Here is a 20,553-nt window from a genome sequence, read left to right as displayed (position 1 = left end):
GTATGACTCTAAATAATCAATTTAGCCTTTCTAAGTCTGTTTCCTTATCTGTAAAATGGAACTAATAAAACTTCCATCAAAGGGCTCTTGTTAGGACTAAAGTGAGATGATAAATATAAAATACCGTTAAGTGCTCAGTAACTGGTAGCTACTATTGTTTTATGCTCTCTCAGCAAAGAATGTGATTTAATGAAATGAGAAGGGGGGGAACTACCAGACCAGACTAATATTATCACTAAAAAAAGGGGAAAAAGCCAAAAGCCTATGTTGATGGCGACATCCATGATTCCAGCAGTACCCCTTAGCCTGACGCTGCTTTCCAAGGTTGCCATCATAAGTATTTAACTGTTCACAGAAAGCTTACCCATTTATTTTCTCACTGGATCCTCACAACTGCTTCAAGGGGGAGATAGGGATTTATCAGCACCCTCATTTTACAGACGACAAAAAGAAAACCAGAGAGGTGACCTCTCCAAGTCAAAGGACAAGTTTCGTCATTTGTAAAATGGGGATAATGATAATACCTCTTGGGGTTATAGAAAGGCTCACATTAGATAGCGCCCACAAAAGTGCTCTTTGCAAAATGTAAAACATAGCATTTAAAACACAGAACCATGAGAAGGCTGTTAGGAAAGAAGTCAGGGCTAAAATAATTAAAAATCAGCACCTTGAATCAAAATGAAAAATGAACAGTCTGTCCTGAGGGTAGAACTAACCTTCAGGTAAATCAATACCCCATCTAGGTGTTGGGTAGTGATAAGGGAGGTACAGGAATCAAATCTGAAGGCCTAAAAGATAACACTCAGTACAGAAATCTTGCAAACAGTTGATGTGAACAACACTAATGCTTTGGGACAAAGAGGTAAACCATTAGTTTTATGAGGTGACAACCTTTGGCAGTAGAGCTTCTTGATGAGGAGAGTGGACCCTAGAGCCAGGCTCCCTGGGTTCTAACTCTGATTCTACTAGTTACGATAGATATGACAAGTTATTTAACTTCTCTGTGCCTCTGTTGGCTCATCTGTGAAACAGGGAAGTAAAAGTTACCTGCCTCAGAGGACTGTTGTGAGGATTAAATGACTTGATATATGTAAGGTTCTTAGCATAAGGCCTGAACCATGGTAACCAGTGTCTGTAAGATCGCTTTAACATAAGAGGAAGAGGAGCCACTGTGGTGAAATTGAGAAAAGTCCTCCAAGGAAGTTTGGGGCTAGTCATGTTTGCAAACCAAAAGAATTCCTTTTCAGTCCATACAAAGTTAAAGATATAAAATAAAGAATACTCCAAAAGATCCTATTTACTTGAATGACATGTAAAACTGATGGAGGGGGAGTTTCACCAGCCCGAGCAGCTTGTCCTGTCCTGGGCTCCGCACCTTGTTCCAAGTTTCAATTACCATCACGTTGTTCTTAAGCCTTTCCAGGTATTTGGAAGACAGAGAGACAGGAATCACCTGGGGAGAGGAACAACCAAACAAAAGAAAACAAAAACCCACACCTGAGATAAATTAATTTACACTTTTATTCAACAACTGTTTCCTGAAAGCCCACTTACTGTGTGCCACACACAGTGCTAGGAGCTGAAGGCATTAAAATAAAACCCACTCTGTATCCTCAGTCTGAAGCCACAGTCTGGTGTTAGAGACGAACATACAAAGGCCAAAGACAAAATGGTATGAGTTCTCTGATGACAAAGCTTATATAAGACGGGGCTTTGAGGACACAGAGAAGGTTGTAAGACATGTCAAATATGGTACCTGCCAAGCTCATCTAACCCTTTCTAAGGCAAACTGACCCATTTGTAAACCCCTGCTGAGAAATAGATGTTTTTGAAACAAAGATGGCTACTGAATAGACAAGGATTGAGCACCTAATCACAGGGCAGCCAATCCACTGGTTGGGTAATATGGCCTAATGCAAAAATCACTGCCCAACACGTGTCTTGATAAATAGTAAGGCCAATTGTTTATCTGGATTTTCAGTGTAAAATTAGTCTAGAATTGGCCAGCCAGCTGGTAGTTGAAAGAGAAAAGAGAACTCACAAAGAAAACCAGAGTCAGTTAAATTAATGGCAGAGTCGAGGCCCACCAACTTGAAGGAACTTTGGCTGTAATACAACAGGAGAGGAGAGATATGCCCCAATAGAAAAAACGAGAGGCAAAAAGGGTGAAACCAGAAATGATGTAGGCATGACAAGAGGAAGACACCAGAAGCGCAGAGAACCGGAGCACAGCTACTTTTGTATTCATCTAAGAAACTCCAATTGCATAAAGTACCTTGAGCACACTTCTGTTCCCTGAAACCAAAAAAAAAGTAAAACACAGCAACCTGACCTACAAATAGGGAGATTCAGAGAGAGCTTCCAGGAGAAAGTAACCCTAAATCTTAAGCTCTGCCTGATAGGAGTCATGAAGGCTAAGAGGAAATTCAAGGCAGAAAGAATAGCACATGTAAAGACACAGAGGTAGGAAAAGGGAATATTCAGGAAGCTGCAAGTAGCCGACTACAGCTGGACTATCTAGTGTGAAGGGAAGAGTGGCAGGAGTCGAGACTGGAGAAGTATGGACAGTTACTAAAGGGTCTTGTAGTCCAAACTAAGTATTTAGACTTTGTCCTAAAGGCTATGGGAAATCACTGAAAGGTTTTAAGCAGGGGAGTAAAATATTTAGGCTGGCGTTTTAGAAAGATCATCCCTGTTGGAACACAGAGGAAGGAGTGAAGGGAGAGGCCAGAAGCAGGTAGGTCAGTCCAAAGGCTATTTGGAATGAGAGTGAGGGCCTGAATGAAAGCACTGGCAATGGAGTAGCGGTAAGAGGATTTATTCCAGAGACAATTAAGTTTATGGCATTTATTGAACTTGGTGAATAATTATGTAAGAAAGAGTCAAGGACAACTTTTAGGTTATGCTTGGGTTTCTGAGTAAACTATAATATGAATTAGGGCAGAAATGAGGAGGGGGAAACAGGTTTGGAAGGAATAATAAATTCAGATTTGGACACATTTGAAGTCCTTTCATTCACACATCTTTATTGAATACCTAACAATATGCCAGGTGATGTGTTAGGTGCCAAGTGGAAAGTGCTTTTGAGACATCCAGGTGGTGAAGACCAGCAGGTAGTTAGATGTAGAGATCTGAAACTAGAGGGAAATGTCTGGCCTACATAGAAGTGTGGGTTTGGAAGCTATCTTCATACAAACAGTAGCTGAAGTTATGAGGATAGATGTGGTGGCTACCGGGAAAAGAGGGTTGGTTTGGAAGAGTGCCAAAACTATAGAGTACTGAGAAGGAGCACTGATAATTAAAGCTAAGAGAAAGGGAGAAGTGCTGGGGTCACCATTCTTTTCTTAGTTTTCCTACTGGCCCAACGACCGAAAAAGAACAGCTGTTGAGTCAGGAAGAAAATAAGAGAACAGAGTTTAAAAAATCAAGAAAGGAAAGAATTTAAGCAATAGCATCAACTTCTACAGAGAAATCAGGTGAGTACTGAAATAAGTGGAGGAACAAATGAGAGTGAGGAAAAATAAATTAAAAAATAAATGAGAGATTGGAGAAACAGAAAAGAAAGGGGGAAGTTTAACTGATCAAAGTTTCAGAGGAAGCAGAAAGGAACAGAACTCAGAATTCAGGCAAAAGAAATAGCAGTGAACCATATCAACCAAGTTAGAACAGAAAGAAAGAAAGAAAAAAGTTCTAAAATTTTGGCAATGTCTTTTCCTCTTCCCATCCAATACCGGAATTGGATCTGTACACCAGAAAATTACAAAGGTCCCTCCCAGTCTGAACATTATAGATTCTTTTACAATGGGATTATGACTTGGGAAACATTCTTGTTTCCCACGCCTGTACAACCCTAATGGATATGGAATGTTAAGACATGTACAAAGTTACCTGAGAAAAGTTAAAGACTGGTTGTGTTGTGCCCCATGCGATGACAGATCTGGTGACTTCCTCTGTGCTGAAGAGTTTGCAATTTAAATAAACATTGCATGGTGGTTGTTTCTCAGATTCTCCAGTAATGAAATCTTTCCCATCTGGCACCATCAACAGCACATGCAACAGCAAAGCACTCTCTTTTGTGGACCCATTTGTCTGACTCACTAAATTATGAGAGGCTGGCACAGCCATGAAGGTTGAAGGATTTGGCGCAACAGAGCTTGGTGACTTTGGGTTGGGGAATACCAAATTCTGTGCTTTCTTTGCCGCTTCTTCATGAACTTGATTTAGGTTCTGTGGGTTTTTGGTACAGGTAACATGTTGGCTAGGTTCTGACAGAGTCTTATCTGGACTTGTAAAAGCACAAAGTGGAGTACGTTGGGTGCTGCTACTTAACTTCGTAGTAACACCAGTGAAATCCTTGTTATCTATAACAAGCTCCACAGTTACCTACAGAACACAAAAGGAAGAGAGTTAGTAGGAATATCTTCTAGAATCAGAATCAGAATTTAGGAGTTAGAAGCAGCACTGGATTGTTAGGAAATAAGTTAACTCAATCTCAAATACCACAACACTAAGTATGCTAATAGACTGCACATACATTACTTTACCAGGATTAAGGAAAGCTACGCAGATAATTTATTAATAATACAGTTGTGCATTGCTTAACAATGGGGATATGTTCTGAGAGATGCATCATTAATCTAGATGGTATAGCCTACTACACACCTAGGCTATATGGTACCAATCTTATGGGAGCACTGTTGTATATGCAATCCATCATTGACTGAAATATCATTATGCAGCACATGTGTGCACAAGATGAGCCTGGAACATCACCTTGTGCCAGAAAAGAAGGACGTGCTCAGAAAAGGATAGAGACATATTGAAAGGACACAGAATCCAGTTGAAGGGGCTCCCACTGGCCAAATCTGGGGCAATTTTAGCATCAAAATGAATAACAGTAATGGATTATAACCTAGTGAATAATGTAAGAATCCATGAGCCTGTACCAATACAAATAAACATGGGAGAAGGGACAACTCTTCCATATAGTAGAATACCAATTAACAAATGCACAGGGAATGATGGAGTTAATTGTGGAGTTAGAAAATCATCATCTTTCAATCATCATAGTAATAAGTGATTCAGGTAAACCCCAGTGGAGGATATTCTACAAAATAACTAGACATACTTTTCAAAAATATCAAAGTACAAAGAAGGGCTGTAGAACTGTTTCAGACTAAAGGAGATTAGAGAGAGATGACAGTAAAATGCACAGGATGATTCTAGACTGGAAAAAAACTGCTACCAAGGGAAGTATTGTCACAATTGGAGAAATTTGAGTATAGACTATAGTTAGAACGTAGTGTCACTGTTAAATTGATTTTTATAACTGTAAAGTGTTATTTATGTATGATACTGTCTTTCTTCCTAGGAAATACACCAAGAATTTAGGGGGAAAGAGGCATGATGTCTGTAACATATTCTCAATTAGTTCAGAAAAAAATTCTGTGTTGGGGCGGGCAGGAGAGGGAGCCAGAAGAAAGAGACAGAGAAGAGGTAGACAGACAACTGTAAAACAAATGTGACAAATGTTAATAATTGGTGAGTTTAGGTAAAGGGTGTGGGAGTTCTTTGTAGTATTTTTTCAATTTTTCTCTAAGTTTGAAATTATTTTTAAAATGTTAAAAATGTTAAAAAGTAAAAAAGGATGCAGGATAAATGATGAAGAATCAAAGTGGTCACTATTTTAGACTGAATTATTAGAGAGAAAGGGGACTTGCTGTTCTTTTTATTTAAAACCCACAGCAAAGTTCTTCTGCTCTATTGAATACAGACAGCAAACTATCTAGAACAGTACTTTTCTCAACAGAGCCAGGGTAGAATAATTCCTAGCTCATCGAGTCTATTTATTACTCCCGCACAAGTCTTTTTTAAAACTAAATGGTAGTTATTACTAAGTAGATGATGAAGAGGGCAGAGAGGGCTTGCAAGAAGAGGAAACAGCACGAAAATCAAGAATAAAAGCATGGAGGCATAAACCAGCATGATACCTTAGCGATTCTTTATACAGCTTGACAAGGCTACCGATAGGGAAACTGCAAGGGAGAAGGCTGCGGTGGTGGGCTGGGGTCACACAGTGAGCCCTGTATTTTTATCCTTTAGGTGATGAGGAGCCATGGAAATGTTTTCAGCATGGCTGTGATTTTAAAAGCTCACCAGGACAATACAACAAAGCTATACTGAAGCCACACATTCAAATTCTGCCACTTAAGAAATTGTGATGCTTCTGAACACAAGGAAAGAACCCTCTCTCCAATGAATTACACATCAGAATTCATTCCACTAGGCACAAACTCAGTCACATCTCTCCTTGTTCACTGCCACTATTCAAGTCCAAGTCATCAATCATCTCCTTTCTGGATTAATGCAACAGCCTCCCTATTTTCCCTTTTATCCCTACAATCTCTTCACACGGAAATCTTCTAAAATGTAAATCAGCTGTCACTCCCATGCTTCAATGTTCTTTCTTGGCTCTTAGTGTAATATCTAAACACTTTATTCTGGCCTACATGATACGGCTCCTGTCTGCCTAGCCAATCTTACTTTCTACCACTCTCCCTTTTGGCTCACTATCTTGTGGCAACATTCTGTCCCTTGAAAAACACCAAGCCCATTCCCACTTCAGGGCCTTTACATGTGTTATTCCTTTTCCCTGGAATGATCTTCCCTGTGCCTTTTACCTGGCAGCCTCTTCCTCTCATTCTTCAAATCTCTCCTTAAATGTCACCCCCTTAGAGAGACCTTCCCTGACCACTATCTCCTGCTTCCTCCCACGTCTTCACTATTATACCATACCGTTTATTTCCTTCACAGCACTTCTGCTGCCCTAACCGTTTATTTCCTTAAGATAAGCTGCAAGAGCAGACACCCTGATCTTCTTGTTCACTGCTGTATTGTCAGGGCCAGCCAGTAACACATGCTCTGTAAATACTTGACTCCTTAAATGTATATCTACATACCTTGAGGGGGCCAAGTGGAGTCTGACCACCTTCCTGTTGCACTGGAAGCTGGTCACTGAAAGAAAGCAGCTCAGACTGAATGACAGCTCTCAAAGGCAATGATGCAGATCCAACGACTTCTGGCTGAGAGAAGAAGGAAATAAAAAGTTTAGGTTAAATTAAAGAGGAGCCACAGGGGACTTCAACTGAAGTGACAACATACGACAGCTTATAAAGGAACCCATGCTTTATGAAGTAAATAGCTGAATTATTTGACTGAGACAACTCTAAGTGGAAACCCATATTCTGCCATATTTTGGCTTCCAATCTTCTCCCTGGAAGATTACAGAGGGTGTCATAAGTCACAAAGAAGTTGGAAGATTATCTTTTTCTGTGTTTAAAGTTAGTTCCTTACGAAAAATTTTCAACTTCACTCTTAAAAATAAAAAATGAAACTAAGACGATACAAATTTTTGCCATTAAAGCTAGGAAAATTACAAAACAATATACATGATACATCAAGGTTATCACAAAACAGAGGCTGTCCTATGCCTGAAGTTGGGAATATAAACTGGCAACATACTTTTGGACAAGAAATTTGGCAAAGAATATAAAAAGCTTTAAATATTCATACTCTTTGGCCTAGTAATTTCACTTCTGGAAATTTATACAAAAGAAACAATAAACAACACATAAAATGTATATTGCAAAAGTTAATAAGAAATAACTAGATGTTCAATAATCAGGAATTATTAATTATAGCACATTCCTACAATGGAATAATATGTAGCCACTAAAATGATATTTACTAAAAGTTTGAAATAATATGAACAATATTTGTTAAAATGTTTGGTAAAAATAGAGTATTAAATTATATGTATAGTAAACCGTCAAATATTTATAAAAGATTAAATATATATTTTTGAAAAAAAGAATAAAAACCCTCAAGACAATGTTAAGTTTAAAAAAAAGCAGGATAAAAATTTCCTATAAAATTACCCTAATACCGTCAAAGATTTATGTATATAATATATTGTATTCATTTGAAAAAGATAAAGGAGATACATATAAATATTAATAATAGTTACTTCTTGGGGATGGGATTATAGGTAATTTTTGCTTTTTAAAAATATTTTTTAAGTTTTCCATAAAAAATATGTACAATTCTTTTATTATTAGAACAAAAGCCATTAAACAGGTGATTCAATGTAAATATACTGAAATGTTTATAAAGGATGTCTTGAGGTTGCTGAATTATGTGTTTTTCCTCCTCTTCCTAATTTTGCTATATTTTCCAAAAAGAACTTGTATTATTTATATCCTCTGAAAAAACAAACAAGATGCATTCCTCACGCTATCCATACCAAAGAGGAGGTCAAAGATTATAAAAGCTAGTCTTTTACTGAAGGAAGTAAAAACTGCTCAGGACATAATTTATTCATTTCTGTTGTACCAGTTGCAAGTGAATTCTATAAATTTGGAATAAGCTGATCAAAACCGCTACCCACATTATATTTGTTTGGACATGGGCTGGATACCTTATGTATTCTGCCTGAAAAAAGGAAGCAGTCTCAAATTAAGGATAATAGCCTACATCAGTCCAAACAGTCAATTCTCCATAATAGGGACCACAGCAGAGAGGTTAGAAACTTAGAATCTAAAGTCAAAAGACTTGGCATGGAGTCCTGGCTTTGTCTTTTATTGGCTTCGGTGACCTTATACAAGTTACTTCACTGAATCTCAGTTTTTTCATCTGTAAAATGAAGATAATATACTTAATTCACAGAGTTGTTTTAATGATTAAATTTGATAATGTGTTTGTGTAGAGCCTTTAGCATAATATCTGGTCTATAACAAACAGCAAACAGAGATTAAAAATAATAATCATAAACATTATTGTTAAGTCTGGAGAAATTCCTAGTTTTAATTTTTTTAAGTATGCTCCAAATCCCTGGTATAAATGGTAAGACAAGGGTCAAAACTCTCCTGAATTACCTTTTTCTGTGGGGTTTTCTTTGTGTAAATTTGGAAAGCGAGGTTGGAATTCCACCAGTGTTCTATCATTGGGCCACCAAACTGTACCGGAAACACAAATCTCTGCTGGAATTTTACCACTGTAAGGAGAACCAGACGTATAAGCACATGTTATGCCACCCAACTAGAGCCATCATCCATCCATGCCTTGACACCACCCACCTCCCTTTCAAATCTAACTAGAATCTCTCTCAGGAATCTAGTCAATGTAAGTCACAAAAGTGTTAGGGTTGTAGGACTGAAGGAGCAAAGACAAAGAGAAAACCTGGGTATAGTATGGGGAAGATAAGGAGTGCTATGTTGCTGTGCTTTCGTATGAGAAATGAACGTCAAGTATATGAGCACAGGATGTGTAAAAAGACATACCATACACATCACTGGGGGTAGGGTAATATGACTTACTGTTTTTAAAAGACAAGTTGGTAGGTACGTAGTGTAATAAAAGGAGGAGGCTGGGACAATGAAGGATAAATGAAGACAAGAACTGAATGAAAAAACATAATAATGAAAATGAGTTTATCTTCTGGCTGAAGACTAGGGGACTCCTACTGTCACACTCAGACAAGGTTCCAGGCGCTGATGTTAGCAGTCTCAGGCGGGGTAAAGTCTCTCTCTTGGATAGAAAGGAAGAGGTTTCTGCTGTAATAACAAGTGTAAATGGGATAAAGTCATGGTAGTATTTGAGTCTGTGCTCACTGCTATGAAGCTTTAACAAGTAAAAAAAAATGAAGGAATTTGAGACTAGAATCCTTTGATATGAGTAAGTTCTGTTACTTACCAGTGACTACTTCAGCCACAATTTATCACCTGTAAAGTGATCTTCCAGTTGATTTACTTCTAGACCCTTAATACGGATCTGAAGAATGCTCACAAAAGGCCCGGTTAGAGAGAATCCACTATCTCTGGTATTCATTCAAACTACCCATTTTGACCTACTGATCTATTCATCTTTGCCATCTTAATTCTTGACTGTGTTTATTTCTCTCCCTACTCATGGACAGGATGTGGGTCTTGCTATCTAGATCTACACAGGGAACTGTGAACAAAAGGTCTGGACCCAGGACGCCCACACCCACTAGTATATCTGCTTATCCTGCCAAGGGAAGGGATATATGACAACACCTACACCTCATTGGTGTGCAGAGAGGATCAACAGAAGTAACAGATGAAAAAGCACTTTGGACACTATAAAATCCTTTATGTACAAACAGAACTCTATGTCAATCTCGTGCCACTCAGATTTCTCCTCTCCACCTAGGAACATTTTTGAAGTACATTACCATATTTCTCACATAAATCTATTTCTTAAGTTCATTCTTTTTTTTTTTTCCCACTCAACACGAGTAAAGGCAAAAATGGAAGAAGAAATTAATGTAAATAAATTGCTAACAATGTTTCAGAGAAGATTTTTTTTAAGAGTTAGAAGGGATTCTGAAAATACCTAGTCCAATCCATATTATTGTTAAAAGAGGCCCACAGTGAAAAGTGATTTTGTCTAAGGTCACACAATTAGTGTGTGGTATAATCAGAACTACAATTGTCTTCCAATTCCTGGCTTGATGCTTATTCCACACTTCCCATACGATCTTTTTCTCAGAAAACATGAGGAGAACTCAACCACCATTGCAAACAATAATAATAATGCATGAGAAGCAATACAGATTAAGAGCACAGGACTTAATCAAAACAGTTCTAGGTTCAAATTCTAGTTCTATCATAAGCCAGTTGTGTTATCTTAGATAAACTACTTAACCGATTTATGCCTCAGTCTCCTCTTTCCTCATCTGTATAGGTGGTGTTTTTTAATTTAAGGATTAAGTGATTAATATATGCAAAACACTAAGTAGAGTTCTTGGCACATAATTTAGTGCCCAATAAATGTGAGCTACTATTAGTTACATACTATTTCAGAGTTTTATGCCTTTACATTTATTATCCCATTTGACTGTCCATTAATCCCCGAGTAATAAAGGCAGTCCTTGTTTTGTAGGTACTTTGTTAACTGAAACTTGAGCATATCAGAACTGTGTCCTTGCTGTATCTCAATTTTACAATGGGGAAACTGGGACTTAGAGAAGTTTTAAGAAACTCATCAAATGTCACATTGGTAGAAGGGGAAGACCTGACAAAAGAATCCAACGTTTTTCTTTGCATACGGACTTTGAGAAAAACAGTTTAATCACATTAAAGTTCCTCAAACATACTTACTTCAGCCAACAGAATCAATTACACATTCTTGAACGCTCTGAACAAACTTCAGGAGCAGTTTCTGTTGCTACTGATAATTTAACCATACAGCCAGGAAGTAAACATGAAAACTTTTAAACCCCCTAATTCTTCTTCAGGTGATGGGGAAAGTGAAACAATGTTGTCTAGTAAGAGTACATTAAATTACTTTAGGTGCTGTTTTTAAGGGTAAATAACTATTTATTTTTAATGTTTGTGCTGGATATACTCACATCAAGTGAGAAATGATGTATGTACAAGATTATTCACTGAAGCACTGTTTTAACAGCAAAATACTGAAAATGACTTAACTACTGATCAATATAGGGTTTAAATTATGGCCTATCCATTTGATGGACTATTATGCAGTCATAAAGGACTGACGAAGTTCTTTATGTCCTGATATGAAAAATTCCTAAGATATAACGTTAAAGGAAAGATGTACAACAGTGTATATGGTACATTAATACTTGGATTAAAATGAGGGTAGGGCAAAAAAGAAAATACATATTTGCTTATATGTGCATAAAATATCAGGAAGGATACAACAGAAACTTACAACATTATTTGCCTACAAAGATGGGACTGTGAAATTTTGAACTACATGAATGGATTATATTTGGTTCAAAAACCAAATAAACAAAAGAAAGCAAAATGAAAAATTTAAAACCCAATGTTACTATGCTGCATAAAAGAAAGTTACTTGAACGTATAGGAGAGTTAGGACCTTATCTTTTACTTCTCAAACTACTTCCCAGAGAAAGAAACTCAACAATGATGAACTGTTCATGGATCAAACTGGAAAACTAAGGCAAAAATATTCTCAAAATCTGTTAGAAAAGTAGCTATAATTTTGCATGACAGGAACATAAACGTTTATTATACTACCGTTTTGCTTGTTTTGTATTAGAAATATTTAAAACAAGATAGAAAAAAGACAACACCAAAAGCACAAGCAACAAAAGAAAAAATAGATAAACAGGACTACATCAAAATCAAAAACCTTTCTGCTATAAATTATACCATTTAGAAAGTGAAAGGACAAGCCATTCAATGGGAGAAAATATTCGCAAATCACATAACCAATAAGAGTCTTGTATCTAGAATATACAAGGAACTCTCACAACCCAATAATACAAATTTTAAAACAGAAAAAGAATTCAAACAGACATTTGTCCAAAACAGATACACAAATGGACAATAAGCAAAAGATGCTTAATATCATTACTTATTAGGGAAGTGCAAATCAAAACCACAATGAGACACCACGTCATACCTACTAGGACGGCTAGAATAAAAAAATAATGGAAAATAACAAGTGTTGGTGAGGAGGTGGAGAACTGGAGCCCTCATACACTGATGGTAAGAATGTTAAATGGTGGAGCAGCTGTTGAAAACAGTCCAGCAATTTTTAAAGTTAAAACATATAGTCACTATATGACCCAGCTATTCCACTGTTAGGTATATACCCAAAGGAAATTAAAACATATGTTAATATAAAAACATGTACACAAAAGTTCATAGTAATATTATCCATAATAGCCAAAAAGTGGAAACATCCCAGATGCCCACCAGCTAATGAGTGGATGAATAAAATGTATGTATAGCCATACAATGGAATATTATACAGCCACAAAAAGGAAGGGGTACTGATACATACCATGACATGAATGAAACTTGAAAATATTAGGGTAAGTCAAAGAAGCCAGTCACAAAAATCACATATTGTATGATTCCATTTATATGAAATGTCCAGAGTGGGAAAATTGATAGAGACAGAAAGTAGATTAAGAGTTGCTGAGTACTAAGGGATGAAAGGGAATTGAGGAGTGAATGCTTATAAGTATGGGATTTCTTTTAGGAGGGATAAAAACGTTCTAAAATTAGATTGTGGTGATGGTTGTACAACCCTATAATATATTAAAAAACATTGAATTGTACATTTCAGATATTAAATTGTATGGTATGTGAATTATATCTTGACAAAGCTGTTTTTAAAAAGCGAAGAAAAGAAAAATGGCAATAGTGGAAAGAACATGATCTAAGCATCAAGAGTTTTAAGTTGTAGTCTTAGCTACGTTACTGACTAGCTGTCTTGCATCAGGATAGTCACAGGACCTCTGGGCCAGTTTCCTCACTTATAAAATAAAGGAATTAAAATAGATTCACGTCAAAATTCTTTCTGCCGCTAAGATTCTATGATACTATAAAAGTCAGATGAGTAATTAGAGATTCAAAACTTCATCGAAAGCCAAAATGTCTAAGGAGTAGAAAACCAGTTTCTCTCTTACCTCCTTCTGTAATTTTACTGGAGGCAAGTCGAACAACCTCAGTGATCAAAGCTGTCTTTCCCAATCCACTTTTGGAAAAGCCCACAGGAAGGTGATATTCCACAAAGAAGGTGCTAAGGATCAAAACAAAAAAGTGGTTAAAAAACGAACCAAATAATAGAGGGCTGGCCCCGTGGCCGAGTGGTTAAGTCAGCGCGCTCCGCTGCAGGCGGCCCAGTGTTTCATTGGTTCGAATCCTGGGTGCGGACATGGCACTGCTCATCAAACCACAGTGAGGCAGTATCCCACATGCCACAACTAGAAGGAGCCACAACGAAGAATATACAACTATGTACTGGGGGGCTTTGGGGAGAAAAAGGAAAAAAATAAAAAATCTTTAAAAAAAAAAAAAAACGAACCAAATAATAAACCTATGTTCTGTCTGATAAATCTTACATATCTTTCAAGGTCCTATTTTCAGGACCTCAGGATCTCAGAGGACCTACCTCCCCTCTTCAAAGCTTTTACCAATCCTGTCAGGCAGAATTAAAGGCTCCCTTTCTTGTGCTCTCACAGCACTTTTAATATTAAACATCTATTTTGGCCCCTAAAGCCTATATTACAGGTCACCATTTAAACGTTTCTCTCTCATGCTGACTCTAAGGTATGCAAGAACAGAGTCTGTGGCTTAATTTTCTCTATTCTCACACTTACCTAGCATAGCGCTTGGGACCTTGTGAAGAAGTCAATACTGTTTTTCTTTTTTTTTTGATGAGGAAGATTCGCCCTGAGCTAATATCTGTTGCTAATCTTCCTCTCCTTTTTTTTTGTTTGAGGAAGATTAGCTCTGAGCTAACATCTGTGCCAATCTTCCTCTATTTTTTGTATGTGGGATGTCTCCATGGGATGGCTGATGAGTGGAGTAGGTACATGCCCAGGATCCAATCCCATGAACCTGGGCAGCCAAAGCAGAGCACACAGAACTTCAACCACTTGGCCATGGGGCCAGCCCCTCAATACATTTTTGTTGATTGAATGATGCATATGAAAGCACTTTACAAATCATAAAGAATTATAGAATTATTTATTTATTATCATCAGACACACTTTTCAGAAATGTCAGATTCAGCTTTTCCATGTCAGACACATACCGCTTTTTTGCTGTTGTCAGCTTAGGTGGTCTCCCAGGACAGCTTTTTTTGCCAGGGGTCATCTGTGGACTATCTGGAGGAACTCCCATTGTTTCCACGATGATTCTGACTGAATGTGTTCTACCCAGAAGGGCCAGTCTATCCACACTTAGTGCCATCACTTGGGCATCTTCTGGAGTTTCTGACAGCATCTGTTGTTCAACCAAATTTCTGAAAGAAGTTCATAAAGAGCAGTGAGGCACACAGTCAGAGGCCCGGCAGGAAACAATCCAGTTTGCACACACGAGAGGAGGAAAGAGGAAGGGCAGCAAGCATCTTAATTCACAAGTTATCAAGAATTGAGAAACAGTTTTAATCATCAGAATTCTGGCCCTAATCCACAGTGAAAGAAATCTAAAAAAATGTAAAGACATTCTTATAATCTAAAGGTTTATCTCCACACAAATCTAGAAACAGATGTTACAGAATCAGGTTTTCTACGAGAGATACAGACTTTACTTCAGTTACACACTACTCTAACACAACTACTATTGTCACTTTTGTATATTCCTCTTCATTTGCTTTCTTTATGCAAATTTTCTATACAAGTGTAATACAGCACACATACAGCCTGGAATTCTGCTTTCTCCCTTAACAATTTTATTGTATCCATCTTTTCATGTTATTACATTTTTAAGGATTACAATACTTAATGACTTACTGTAACTCACTTCATCAGTCTGATAGTATTGGGCAAACACAGGTCATTTCACTTTAGGAGATCTTGTGGAAATAATCTTCCTCTGCTTTTGCCTGTAAACAAGCATTCACAGAGAGGCTCACCTATTTTTCTTGCCCACTGCCCTCTTCTTCAATTTTTGATCATTTGACTCTGGAACCTTAGGAGATCTGACAAGGGCCTTAGATTGGCTCATTTTTTTAGAAGGGACAGTATCATCATCTTCACTGAAGAAATCACTGATGCTGGTATCAGATTTCTATGGGAGAAAGAAACAAATGAGAGGCACTAAAAGATGACTGCTTTAGGGATGGTGGTAATGCAAACATTTCTCTAAAAGTAATCAAATTCTTCTCTGCACATATATCATTCTCTTACAGAGATAACTGACACCAGGGAAATAATCCCATGTGTCTCTTGGTTAAACAAAAATAATCTGAAGTTCACAAAAATAACCTACAAGTGCAATTCAAAGAGAATAGATTCTCCTTTCACATTCCCAACAATAACAACCGCTATTTATTGACTGCCTACTCTCTATCTAGTACTATGCTAAATGTTGTGTGTGTATTTCTAATACTTACCACATTCCTATAAGGTGTCCTTACCTCAATCTTTACAAGTGAGAAAAGGAAAGCTGAGAGAAATTAGGCAGCTTGTTTATAATTCACAGTCTTAAGCAGTAAAGGCAGATCTTCCTCTCCATGGGTTCCAAAGCCTGTATTTCTACCACAGTTTAAGGCAAAATAACTGGTACAATGTCACCTAACTATATGGATGCAAGCACTTGGCTTTTTTCACCACTCCATACTACTAGTGATTCATTCTGCTTTTAATCTTGCTAAGATGAACTGTTTATTATATGTCACAAATTTTCTTAAAGAGGGAACCAGCGGCTAAACCCCTTGTAATTTTTGAGAAAAGGCAGCTACCACAATTGACTGATCAGCCCTTTCTATCACAAAATGCAAAATAAAGAGACAACACAGTGTTACAGATATTGGCTCCAAATTTTTAAAAAAGAGACCTATCCAAAGTCATTTTAAGTTTATCACCTCTAACTCCATTGTTTCAGTGTGTCAGGGTATACAATGTGTTGACAAAGGATACCAAACAGTTAAATAAGCAAGATCAGAATGTCCTTCTAGGAAGCAATATAACTTTTTCAAGGTGAAATTACAAAGCTTTTTGCACCAGAATGGTTACTGACGAGGTGACGTCAGTATCATGGCAGAGTGAGTTCTCCCGGTGATCTCTCCCCTGCACAACACAACAAAAAAGACCTTCACACTCCAACAGAGGACATCCACACAACACAAAAGATGCCTGAGAGACCCATGCAGCCACACGTTGGAGGGTGGAGAGGCTGGAGCCCCTCTTGGAGGAGGTGGAACGGGGTAAGAGAAAACTTCACTTCCTCCCCAAAAGACTGTGATCCAGGACTGTGCGTGGCCTGCGAGAGGGAAGGAAGAAGGGAGGGGATGCTCATTCGCAGGAACATCAAAGATCCCTGAGGTCCCTCGCAGCTTAGGGGGAAGTCCCCTACAGGAGTGAAAGCTATCATTGGGAGTGACCTCATCAAGCCAATTCCCCAGGAGAGCAGTTTGAGAGAGCAGAGCAAGTAAGCCTGTGAGAGCTCACAGGAGAAAGAGCCTAGCCCCCTCACCTGCCCAGCACCAGTCCAGCACCTGGGAGCCCAGCAGAAGGTGGAGGGCTCAGAATACATGGCTCCTGACCCCCAACTGTGTGACAATAGGTGGTGACTGCAACCAAATAGTACCAGGATGCTAAAGAACAAAACCACGCCCTCTAGCAGTATCAAAAATTATATTAAATCTCCAGATTGGAGAGAAAAATGAGAAGTACCCAGAAATCAGTTCTGAAGACACAGAAATACGTAATCCGAACAACAGAGAATTCAAAACAACTATCATCAAAAAACTCAACAAGTTAAAAGAGAATGCAGAGAAACAATTCAATGAGTTCAGGAGATACTTTACAAAAGAGATTGAAACTATAAAGAAGAATCAATCAAAAATATTGGAAATGAAAGACACAATCAATGAGATAAAACAAAATATGGAATCCCTGAATACTCAAGCAGACATCATAGAGGACAGAATCAGCATAATCAAGGACAGACATATTGAAATGCTCCAGATAGAGGACAAGAGAGAACTAAGACTAAAAAGAAATGAACAAAGTCTCCGAGAAATATCTGACTCAATTAGGAAATGCAACCTAAGAATTATAAGTATTCTAGAGGGAGAAGAGAAGGAGAATGGAGCAGTAAGCTTGTTCAAAGAAATAATAGCAGAGAACTTCCCAAACCTGGGGTAGGAGATGGAAATCCATGTGGAAGAGTCTACCAGATCTCCTAAATGTGTTACTGTAAAAAGACCTACTGCAAGGCACAGAGTAGCGAAACTGGCAAAAGTGAATGACCAAGAAAAAATACTAAGGGTAGCAAGGCAGAAGAAAATAACCTACAAAAAGGAACCCATATTAGGCTTTCAGCTGGTTTCTCTGCAGAAACCTTACAGGCCATGAGAGACTGGAATGACATACTCAAATCTTTGAAGGACAAAAACTTTCAGCCAAGAATACTCTATCCAGCAAAAATTTCCTTCGGATATGATGGAGAAATAAAAACTTTCCCAGATAAACAAAAGCTAACTGAGTTCGTAGCCTCGAGACACCCCCCTACAAAAAATCCTCAAGAAGGCCCTTACATCTGAAAAAAAAAAAAAAAAATGGGAGAAAGGGGTTACAAAGCACAGAGTAAGGAGATAAATAGATAGACAAAATCAGAAAATTGTAGCTATACACCAGAACAGGTTAGCAAATACTCAAGTATAACATTAAAGATAAAGGGAAGGAAAACACCAAAAACAAAGACAATCTTGTCATTTTAACCACAAACTCACAACACAAGATGGAATAAGATGTGAGAAAAACTTAGGAGGGGAAGAGGAAAGGGACTGAATCGGTCTAATCTAAGGAAATAAGAGGCCATCAGAAAATGGACTATCTTATCTATGAGATTTTGAATACAAATCTCATGGTAACCACTAAACAAAAAAGCAGAACAGAGATACAAATAATAAATAAGGAGAAAACAAACACAACATAAAAAACCACATAACTCAATTGGTAGACCGAAACACATGGGATGAAAAACAAAGGAAATGAAGGAGAACCAGAAAACGAGTGATAAATGACAGCATTAAGCCCTCATATATTGATAATCACACTAAATGTAAATGGACTGAATTCTCCAAGAAAAAGACACAGAGTGATGAGATGGATTAAAGGACAAGACTCAACAATATGCTGCCTCTAGTAAAAAACTCTCAGCTCCAACAGGCTCAGAGTGAAGGAATGCAAGACGATACTCCCAGCTAATGGCAAACAAAAGAAAGTAGGTATTGCAATAGTTATATCAGACAAAGTAGACTTCAAGATAAGACACGTAAAGAGAGACAAAGAGGGGCAGTATATAATGATCAAAGGGACACTCTACCAAGAAGACATAACACTTATAAATGTCTATGCACCCAACACAGGAGCACCAAAGTGCATAAAGTAACTATTAACAAACCTAAAAGGAGATATTGATAATCACACAATAATAGTAGGAGACCTCAAAACTCCACTCACATCAATGGATAGATCATCCAGACAGAAAATCAACAAGGAAAAAGTGGAATTAAATGAAAAGCTAGACCAGTTGGACTTAACAGACATGTACAGAACACTCTATCCAAAAACAGCAGAACACACAATCTTCTCAAGTGCGCATGGAACATTCTCAAGGATAGACCATATGTTGGGAAACAAGGCAAGCCTCAATAAATTTAAGAAGATTTAAATAATAACAAGCATCTTTTCCAATCACAATGCTATGAAGCTAGAAATTAATTGCAAGAAAAAAGCTGAGAAAGGGACAAAGATGCGGAGACTAAACAACATGCTATTGAACAACCAATGGATCACTGAAGAAATTAAAAGAGAAATCAAAAAATATCTGAAGACAAATGAAACATAACATACCAACTCATTTGGGATGCAGCAAAAGCAGTGCTAAGAGGAAAATTCATTGCAATACAGGCTCATCCTAACAAACAAGAAAAATCCCAAATAAGCAATCTCAAACACCACCTGACTGAATCAGAAAAAGAAGAACAATGCCCAAAGTTAGCAGAAGGAGAGAAATAATAAAAATCAGAGCAGAAATAAATGCTATTGAAACAAAAAAGACACAGTAGAAAGCATCAACGAGGGGCCAGCCTGGTGGCACAGCGATTAAGTTCACACATTCTGCTTCTCAGGTGGCCCGGGGTTCACTGGTTCGGATCCCAGGTGCAGACATGGTACCGTTTGGCAAAAGCCATGCTGTGGCAGGTGTCCCACGTATAAAGCAGAGGAAGATGGGCATGGATGTTAGCTCAGGGCCAGTCTTCCTCAGCAAAAAGAAGAAGATTGGCAGTAGTTAGCTCAGGGCTGATCTTCCTCAAAAAACAAGAACAACAACAACAACAAAAAAAAAAAAGAAAAAAAAGCATCAACCAAACAAAGAGCTGGGTCTTTGAGAAGATAAATAAAATTGACAAACCCCTCACCAAACTTACAAAGAAAAAAAGAGAGAAAGCTCAGATAAACAAAATTAGAAATGAAAGAGGAGAAATAACAATGGATACCACAGAAATACAACAGATTATAAGAGAATACTACGAAAAACTATCTGCCAACAAAATGGATAATCTAGAGAAAATGGATAAATTCTTAGACTCTTACAACCTCCCAAAGCTGTATCAAGAACAAACAGATAATCTGAATAGACCAATCACAAGGAAAGAGATTGAAATAGTAACCAAAAGCATCCCAAAGAATAAAAAGCCCAGGACCAGATGGCTTCCCTGGGGAATTCTCTCAAACTTTCAGAGAGGATTTAATACCTATTCTTCTCAAGCTATTCCAAAAAATTAGGGAAGATGGAACACTTCCTTAACACATTTTATGAGGCCAACATCACTCTGATAATACCAAAGCCTGACAAGGATAACACAAAAAAGGAAAACTACAGGCCAGTATCGCTGATGAACATAAATCCAAAAATCCTCAACAAAATATTGGCAACTCAAATACAGCAATACATCAAAAGGATCATACATCATGATCAAGTGGGATTTATACCAGGGACACAGGGATGGTTC

General features: G+C 37.7%; 1 protein-coding gene across 21 annotated transcripts in view; it reads right to left on the bottom strand.

Annotated features, from left to right (window-relative positions):
- The window catches only part of C2CD3 (C2 domain containing 3 centriole elongation regulator), a 134,091-nt gene that overhangs the window by 77,310 nt on the left and 36,228 nt on the right, over positions 1 to 20,553 (bottom strand). For all 21 annotated transcript variants that reach the window (XR_011441052.1, XR_011441053.1, XR_011441054.1 and 18 more), the window contains 7 exons: positions 15,442 to 15,596; positions 14,620 to 14,829; positions 13,490 to 13,602; positions 8,934 to 9,052; positions 6,960 to 7,082; positions 3,889 to 4,383; positions 1,302 to 1,453 (listed from right to left, as the gene is read on the bottom strand). Coding sequence is in view for 16 of the 21 variants with exons in the window: in XM_023645738.2 (XP_023501506.1) it covers positions 1,302 to 1,453; positions 3,889 to 4,383; positions 6,960 to 7,082; positions 8,934 to 9,052; positions 13,490 to 13,602; positions 14,620 to 14,829; positions 15,442 to 15,596 (1,367 nt within the window). In the remaining 5 variants the exon portion in view is untranslated. The remainder of the gene's footprint in view (positions 1 to 1,301; positions 1,454 to 3,888; positions 4,384 to 6,959; positions 7,083 to 8,933; positions 9,053 to 13,489; positions 13,603 to 14,619; positions 14,830 to 15,441; positions 15,597 to 20,553) is intronic.

This window comes from Equus caballus, chromosome 7 (assembly GCF_041296265.1).
Source record: "Equus caballus isolate H_3958 breed thoroughbred chromosome 7, TB-T2T, whole genome shotgun sequence".
NCBI lineage: Eukaryota > Metazoa > Chordata > Mammalia > Perissodactyla > Equidae > Equus > Equus caballus.
The sequence above is the reverse complement of the archived record's forward strand: the minus strand, read 5'-3'. Positions and strand labels throughout refer to the sequence as shown.